This window comes from Helianthus annuus, chromosome 16, assembly GCF_002127325.2.
Source record: "Helianthus annuus cultivar XRQ/B chromosome 16, HanXRQr2.0-SUNRISE, whole genome shotgun sequence".
NCBI classification, from domain to species: Eukaryota; Viridiplantae; Streptophyta; class Magnoliopsida; order Asterales; family Asteraceae; genus Helianthus; species Helianthus annuus.
In genome coordinates this window covers 130,282,452-130,291,968 of record NC_035448.2, presented here as the reverse complement: position 1 = coordinate 130,291,968, position 9,517 = coordinate 130,282,452, and the positions used below count along the sequence as shown (strand labels likewise).

General features: G+C 34.9%; 1 protein-coding gene across 1 annotated transcript; it reads left to right on the top strand.

Annotated features, from left to right (window-relative positions):
* The first annotated feature begins 6,750 nt into the window (after positions 1–6,750).
* LOC110920439 (E3 ubiquitin-protein ligase WAV3) lies at positions 6,751–9,307 on the top strand. The gene is made up of 3 exons (XM_022164652.2): positions 6,751–7,018; positions 7,108–7,218; positions 7,929–9,307. Exons 1-3 carry the CDS (start codon positions 6,911–6,913, stop codon positions 9,165–9,167), a joined length of 1,458 nt encoding a protein of 485 aa, XP_022020344.1. The 5' UTR covers positions 6,751–6,910; the 3' UTR covers positions 9,168–9,307.
* The last annotated feature ends 210 nt before the right edge of the window (positions 9,308–9,517 follow it).

Here is a 9,517-nt window from a genome sequence, read left to right as displayed (position 1 = left end):
GCCGACTAGGCCGACTAGGCATCGAGTACTCCCGAGTAATCCCGAGGCCGACTAATTGAGACCGCCTAGGAGGAAGTCGCCTCGGAGGGGGTCCGAGGACCGAGTACTCGCCGAGTACTCGGCCGAGTAATCCGACTTTTACAACACTGATTGGTATCGATAGATCCATGTCGATAATTAACATGCTTCGTTTTCCTCTGTGTACGTGCTGGTTATGCGTAAACTATTTCGAACTCTATATGCTATCTCAAACTTGTATGCTCACCTTTACATTTTATGTATTGACTTTAATTTAACGTATGTGACAGGCAATTAGGATGCTTACCTGCTAGGAAGGCGAGCAAGGAATAAGCGTCTAGAGCATAGTTGTCTGTAGATCTTGCAGATCGAGTCTCTAGAGGCATTTGAACAATATTTATATTCTTATTTAAATCTGAGTTGTCGGAACAGTATATTTGACTAGATGCTTATCTGTAATAACTTGTTTTATTATTTGGGATACGGTATGTGACGTATTATTTAAACTAAATAGTAATGATAGTTGTTGTGGAAACTTCTGGACAATCTGTTTCGCTCAGTGCCATGCCCCGATGATTTCGCCATCGGTTGGGGTGTGACACGTTAGTTTGGGCTTACCTTCTATCTTTGTTTTTCTTGACCCCTTTTAAGTTTGATGCATGTCGGCCTTTTCTTATTAGAAAATATAAGTATCGGTGTGAAGTGGATCAAATCGAAGCTTAATCGTGTGTAAATGAGATCATTTTCTTATTAGCCATTATAGTTTTGGTACGCTTACATAAAAAAAGAGAGATAAAGCATCTTGTAAATGTTTTTAACAACTCCAACACCCCTATCTTCTATCTAATATTAATATGTGTAAAGTAGGCTTACCAAGAGAGACGCACTTATTGAGTCCCACCAAGTGATAAACTATGGTTAAACATCTTGTAGAGTCACTCCTAGTTCTCCCTCCTTTGTAAACATTTTTTAAGTTGCATCTAAATTCAGATATTACTAGTTAGAAGTACCATAGGGACAAAGCGAAGCTAAATGAGGTGAAACATGATATATGTTATTATCAAGTCATCAACTATTTCAACTTTGATACGTAACCATAACTTTTTTTTCATGAGTTATATCACTTAGGGTGAATGGGGTGGAGCAGGGAATTGGTGCAGCAAACCTATTTGCCGCGAGTGGACGGTGCCGTTGTCCCTGATTTACCGCCCGGGGTGGAACTTGAGCGGTGAACACTTGCTGCATGCGGGGAAGAGGAGGGAGAGGGGTAGTGCTGGGCCCCACTCTTTTTCAACCAATGAAACATTTTTTTAAATAGTTTGAGGGAAACCTCCCCTTAACCTTAATAACATATCGCCGTTCCAAAAAAAAAACTAGTCAAGCGCTAACATTGATAATAGAAAATTTTGTTATTTTGAGAATAATATAGAAAAAAGTCACTTTAAATAATATTACTTTTCAAATAATATCAAAATTTGTTATTTAAATAATGTCAAAAAAAATCAAAAATTACTAAGTTCTTCAAGTAATAGTGCACAACTTCTCTTTAAAAAATAGTGTTATATTAATAGTGTCTGGTACGTAGTTATATTAGTTAAGGGGTTTGATTGTAAACCAAATTATATTATATTACCCTTCAAATCAAGCTCTTTGTAATACAGCGTGGTTTAATTTCCGCATTATATATATATATATTTTAAAAGTTGATTTTATTAACTCACATATGCTAATGTATATCATATGGTTTTGTATTTTCTAATCAAGTTCATGGACATCCACCTTCTCTTTGTTCGTGTATACCAAGGAAGATTATTCTTGTTTTATGCAGTTTAAAAAGAATCATTCAACACATTTAAAGAGTATAAATACTTTAACTATCCCCTCTCCATCCAATCAAAGAGTCGAAGCTCAACCACCAAAAGAAACCAAAAAAAAAAGGATTGAATATTCTATTTCCACCCATATATATAATTTAAAGGACCATACAATGTATTTCTGCAACCAAGTATACATTTGTTAGCTTGTGGATTCCATTTCGTTCCTTAACTGACTAACTAACTAACGATGAAGAAAAAGAAACGCGTTGGTTTGACCTGGTCAACGGTCACTGACTTCTAGTTTTTTTTTGTTTTTGGCTTGGATGAATACAACATGTAACATAGTTGATTACCTTTTGTAGGATGGAAGACACAACTTGTATGTTTTTTTTGAAATAAGAATCTTGGGTGGTTGTCAACTTTACCTTCTTTTCAGGTAGCAACAAGCACTACCAATTAAAGCCACTACTTACATCATATCTTCTTCACCTTTTGACCCACAACATCTATTATCAACTACTCATGCTTGTACATAATTAGAGGTAATAATCATATCAGATTAACGGCTCAAAATTAGTGAACCTAGATATGATGCTTGTAATCCGTTTATTTGAATGACTGGTTGTAAACAGGTTAAATGGGTCATAACTAGATTATCAAGTTGTAAACAGGTTGCATTTGATCTTACAAGTTATATATTAAAAAAAAAATAATTGTACTTTTAACCTAACATGTCATTATGTTCAAATTTATTACCAAGTTGAAAAAGAGACAATCTGAACATGACAAATTTTATTATTATTCGTAACATAATATGCTTTTTTTTTAATTGCTAATAATAGCAACCGAATATGCTTATTTTCTTTCTTTCTTTTATTTCATTTTTTTTGAAATCTGAATCCCCAGAAATATATATAAAAATACTTTGTGGACGCTAGATGTATTGGGTGGGTCTACAGTCTACACAAAATCATTCAATTACACCCACACACAATAACAAAGCTTGGCCATACATATACCATAAAATCTTCATAATCTGTATTTTCAAAACCATTACTTTCCAACTAATATAGCATTAACTTTTATATGAAATTAACTATATAATCATCATCATCATCATCATACTCAGTAAATCCCACCAATAGCGAGGCAAATATAGGGTCTGAGGAAGGTAAGATATAGACAATCTTACCTCTATCTCGTAGGAATAGGGAGACTGCTTCCAGTGAGACCCCCGGCTCGATGAAATTAACTATATAATCAACAATTAATATATAACAGGTCTCGGGTTCGATTCTTACAAGGGGTTTTTCCCATATTTATTGGGTTTTCTCCTGAAATTGTGTATAGGCATTATGCCTAGTGGAGATGGATATGATCGAGTGGTTCCGCTGGTGGCATGATGATACTCCAGTCAGTGATCCAAATTCGCCGTTAAAAAAATCATATTCAACAAAAAATAAAGTCCATATAAATATTGACTTAACATGTATTATTATATAGAATAAATTCGTCTAAAATAATTTATATCGCATAAACAATAACAGATAACAAGAATAGGAATCATGTGCAGTTTGATATGATTAAACAAGTTAAGTTAGGTATGTGTTTGGAATTGATGCCAAAACCTAAAAGCTTGAGTTCAAATCAGTATGTCTTGCCTTTGGTTTTGTTACTTCCTACCCCCACCCCACCCCACCCCATCCCCAAACTAGTAAAAGTAAAGAGACCAACTTCTTCTTTGACCCTTTTTTCCCTGTTCTTTTACTTTAGATTGCAAATTAGACATTTGTTTGTTTTGGAAGAAGTTCAATGTTTGAAAGAATGAAAATAAAGTTTTAAGAGCTTTATTTCTTTATGGAGAGGACATATTTTTTTTTTGTTTGGGGTCCCTCTTCCTCACCTTGTGTCTCTTTGTAGGTTGTCTTGGAATCATTAATAAACCAATGTCATAATAACTTTTAAGTGTTACCTAAACCATTAATATATGTACGAATAATATAAATATTTAAAATAGAGCATTAGTATTTATATACTACATAAAAATATAAGAGGGTTGATGGCATACCAGATGAATAAGCCAAACCTAATCGCACCCAAATTAATAATGATTTGAATGACAATCACCCGATTATTTGGAGCTTATCTATCATCCAAACAAACCACTGTTACTAGAAAACACACTCTAATTTCGAACCAATGATGATTGGTACGATACACACATCTCATTATTTGAGAGAGTACTGTTAGTGGATATATTGTGGTGATAATCTGTCTCGCCTTTATCTATGATGTGAAAAATACAAATTTTGCAAGATACATGTATAAAAGTAGGTTAGTTTGCTATTCACAAAATATTAATAAGGCACTAATCTGAATTAATTAAGAGAAAAAATTAATGCATTATGTATGTATTAAATACATCATAATACATCTTCAAAAGAAGACAAATATGAATACTCTCAAAATTAAATACATTGACAAATATGAATACTCTCCATACTAAATCATCATAATACATCTTCAAAAGAAGACAAATATGAATACTCTCAAAATTATTGTAGTTTACAAAACATATTTTAAAAATTAATATCATGCCACATCTACATCAAAAACATTTTTTTAAGAATTTTAAATCCGAGATAAAAAGTTTATTTTAAACTAAAACATTTTATATTTTCTTGTTATCTGTTATTGTTTATGCGATATAAATTATTTTAGACGAATTTATTCTATATAATAATACATGTTAAGTCAATTTTTATATGGAGTATGGACTTTATTTTTTTGTTGAATATGATTTTTTTAATGGCAAATTTGGATTACTGACGGACCACTGAAATATCATTGTGCTATCAAAGGAACCATCCGATCATATCCATCTCCACTAGGCATAATGCCTTTACACAATTTCAGCAGGAAACCCAATAAACATGGGAAAACCTCCTTGTAAGAATCGAACACAAGACCTGTTAAATAATAATTGTTGATTATATAGTTAATTTCATCGAGTCGTGGGTCTCACTTGAAGCAGCATCTTTATTCCTACGGAGCAGAGGTAAGGCTGTCTACATACATCTTACCCTCCTCAGACCCTACTTTTGTTTTTCTATTGGTGTGATTTAATGAGTATGATAATGATGATTATATAGTTAATTTCATATAAAAGTTAGGGGTGTGTGGCAACATCTGAATGGTTAAGTGCTGAACCAGTAAGAGGTAAGTGTTGAACCAGTAAGAGGTAAGTGTTGAACCAGTAAGAGCTCTGAACCATTAAGAGCCTGTATAATGCTTAACCGTTCAGAGACAAATGTCTGACCAAATTTGATTAGAGGTCTTAACCATTCAGACTCTGTATAATGCTTAACCGTTCAGATGCAAATGTCTGAACCATTCAGACATCTGCTCGTGAAACAAACAATCTGAACCATTAAGTGCTGAACCAATAAGAGGTCTGAACCAGTAAGAGGCTCATTAAGAGGTAAACAAACAGCCCCTAATATATGTAAAAAAAATATAAATATCTAAAATAGAGCATTAGTATTTATGTACTACATAAAATTAAAAGAAGGTTGATGGCATACCACATGAATAAGCCAAACCTAATCACATCCAAATTAATAATGATTTATACGACAATCACCCGATTATTTGGAGCTTATCTATCATTCAAACAAACCACTGTTACTAGGAAACCCACTCAACTGGGTAATTGGCAAGTTGTCTCCTATGGAGGCGCCGGTTTGATCCACGGTTGTGGCGGGTGAGACACTTGTGCGTTATGGTGGTGAAAAACCCACCGAGGAGGGTTTGATCCTGAGCGTCACCTCGGTTTTCATCCAGTTGTTACTCCAGTGAGGCAACTCGTGTGGAGGCAAAACAGTTTCCGGGGGAAAGTCTTCGACCCAAGTCTGATAGCCCCAGCGCTGGCCCTGCTATCTGGACACAGATTTTGGCGAGGGTCCTCGACTAGAAGATGTGACAATGGTCACCATTAGAAGTTCACCTTTCAAAAAAAAAAAAAACTAAGAAACCCACTCTAATTTCGAACCAATGATGATTGGTACGATACACACATCTCATTATTTGAGAGAGTACTGTTGTTAGTGAATATGTGATGGTAATCTGTCTCGTCTTTATTTATGATGTGAAAAATGCAAATTTTGCAAGATACATATATAAAAGTAGGTTAGTTTACTATTCACAAAATATTAGTAAAGCACTAATCTGTATTAATCAAGAGAAAAAATTAATGCATTATGTATGTATTAAATACATCCTAATACATCTTCAAAAGAAGACAAATATGAACTCTCAAAATTAAATACATCCACAAATATGAATACTCTCCAAGTTAAATACATCATAATACATCTTCAAAAGAAGACAAATATGAATACTCTCAAAATTATTGTAGTTTACAAAACAAATTTTAAAAATTAATATCATGCTACATCTACATCAAAAAAAATTTAAAAATTAATATCATGCCACATCTACATCAAAAACATTTTTTTTAAGAATTTTAAATCCAAGATAAAAAGTTTATTTTAAACTAAAACATTTTACATTTTCAAACACCTTATATTTTATATTTGCGTATTCACATAATCAACTTTAGAAAATTACATCTTTTCATGCATTAAACCCGACAAAACCCAGGCCAAAATAATATCCACTAAAACATGATGTGAAAGTAACCAAATTTTATTTAAAAAAAAAAAAAAAAAAAAAAAAAAAAAAAAAAAAAAAACAGATTTCAATCATCATAACACAATCTAAATTCACTAAAACTAATAAATCCTACCATTGATTTCCCCATCTAGACCCCAAAATTAATTCTTGGTAGGCTCGAAATTCGAGACTAACAAATAACAATAATAATAAATAATAAATAATAATAAAACAACAAGAATAAGAACATGAATCATATCACACCCACACACACTTACACACACTCTGTATCTTTGGTCTTTTCTATATAAATACGAGAAATATGGAAGGTGAAACAGGACAATGAGTCTGTCAATTCCAGTTCAATTCCATTTCCAATTCATTTGCTAAACTTATTATTAATGGGTGGATCCAAGAAACTCCGGCAAGTTGCCCGGAAACTGCTGCATCCCTGTGGCTCATTCTCTTTTCAGCAACCCCAAATCGACGGTCCTACTGATAATTCCGATGTGGGTTTTTCTTTTATTTATTTTTATTTTTTAGGTTACTAGTGAATTTTGGTTTTTGAGAATTGTGTGTTCGTATTTTGTTGTTGCAGGTGGTAGTTTCAGGTGAGGTTGATGATTTTCCGGCAACCGATAAGGTTGATGATTCTGATGACGTCATGGAAACGGCTGCTGACGTAGATCCGAGCAATTCGTCTAATAAGGTAAGCTTCGGTCTCAGTGTGTGTAATTGTTGTTGTTTCAATGTGGGTTGAACTGAAGATAGATAATTAAGGTTTCTGTTAACGAATTGGTTGGGTTTTTTTTTTTGGAATTGTTGAATTGGGGTTTGCTTAATTTTGATGATTAATTGATCATTTAGGTCAAATTAGTATCATTAATGGGAGTTTATGTTTTTGTTGACGGATGATTTACAAAATTTTAAAAGATTTTTGTTGAAATCTTTAATGTTTATTATGTCTGGTGATTTAGAAATTTAGTTCATTTAAGTTTTTAACCGCATGAAATTTACAGGGAGATGATGAAATTAATCTGAAAAGTTTTGAATTTAAGTTATTTTAAGTACCATATAAATCAGTTAACAAGAAAATCATATCCAAATAAAATCATCGGTTATTCAATAGGTTTGGTTATTTCGGTAATGGTTCGGTTTTTCTTCTCACCCCTAGTTTGATTTTCTGGCTCAAAAATTCTTTTGTTCTTTGTTTCTTCAAATGCAGGCCATTTGTGCAATCCGTCTATAACATATTATTTATAAAAAATAAAATACAAAGATTTGGTTTTAATGTCGGCGTGGTTCAATTAATTCAGTTATTTAAACACATATAACCATAACTAATTAACCGAACCATAAACACTAGTTATCAAGAAAATCAACCTAACCATCTGTTACTCTTTGTTTTTTCAAATGCAGACCATGTGTGCAATCTGTTTAGAAGTCCTAAACTACAGTGCATGCACAGCTCCAGGCCAGGCTATATTTACAGCCCAATGCTCTCATGCTTTCCATTTTGACTGTATCGCCTCCAACGTCCGCCACGGTGGGGTCACCTGCCCTATATGTCGGGCCCAATGGACCCACCTGCCGCGAAACTTAAAGCTCCCACCTTGCAGTTTTCTCTATGGCAACCAAACCGCTGACCCCGCCCTCCAAATCCTCGACAACTCAATTGCCACTTTCAGAGTTCACAGACGCTCAATCCTACGCGCAGCACGCTATGATGACGATGACCCGATTGAACCCAGTCACAATCTTGACCATCCGCGTCTTCATCTCTCCATATCATCTGAACCGTTTGGATCCTCTTCGTCTTCAGAACCTGGTTACAGACTCTGCGTAAGACTAGCCCATCAGCCCGCTATTGATTTAGTATTGGTCGCGTGTCCAAACGGGCCACATCTCAGGCTTATAAAACAATCTATGGCATTGGTCGTTTTCTCACTTCGACCCATTGACCGTTTAGCTGTTGTCACATACTCATCCGCTGCAGCACGCGTGTTCCCTCTAAGACGCATGACATCATATGGTAAACGCGCTGCACTTCAGGTAATCGACCGGTTGTTCTATATGGGGCAAGCGGATCCAGTTGAGGGGCTAAAGAAAGGCGTAAAGGTGTTAATGGACCGCGCGTATGAAAACCCTCAATCGTGTATTGTTCATCTGTCGGACAACCCTACAAGACCGTACCATGGGTTTGACGCAGAAGTGGGGATCCAGATTCATCGGTTTCATGTTGGGTATACGTTTGGGGCGTCAAACGGGTTCGTGATGCACGAATTCGAGGTGTTTTTAGATAGAGTGTTGGGGGATAAAGTAAGAGACATTCAGCTGAGGATTAGAGAAGATGGTAGGGTTGTTAGACTTGGTGAACTTAGAGGTGGGGAAGAAAGGAGAATCCCATTAAATATGATCACTACAGGAGGAGGGAATGTTAAGACTTGTGTGGAGTATACTTACGTCGAAGATGGCGTGCGCGAATGTATGAGAACAGGGGAGGTTGTGGTTGTATATGGGGAGAAAAGGGAGGAGGGCGGTGGCGGAGGTGGTGGTGAAGATGAAGAGGGTAGAAGTAGTAATGCTGGAAGTTGGGACTACCATGACCCTTATATGGCTAGAAGATGGGCTAAACATTTGCATGCTTACAGAATCTGAAAACATTACAACTTACAAGACTTTAGTTTGCTATTGAGTTTTGTTAATGTTAACTTTGTGAATTGTCATGTGTAAGTGTAAAAACTAAAGGCATGTTGCTTATATATATTTTAAAAAAAAAGTATTATTTGAAATAACCATTTGGAAATATTAAAGTAAAAATAAATAGGATATGATATATACATAGTTCATTCAAATATTCACAACTCTTTGGCAATGTCACACACTCGTCTCGAAGGCGGGGGTGATAGCCTTTGATACCGAAAGAGGGGTACGATGTTCCCATTTATGCGCTAGTTCCACATGACGAATGACGGGGCCATCCGAGGATTTAACAATAACTCTAAGGT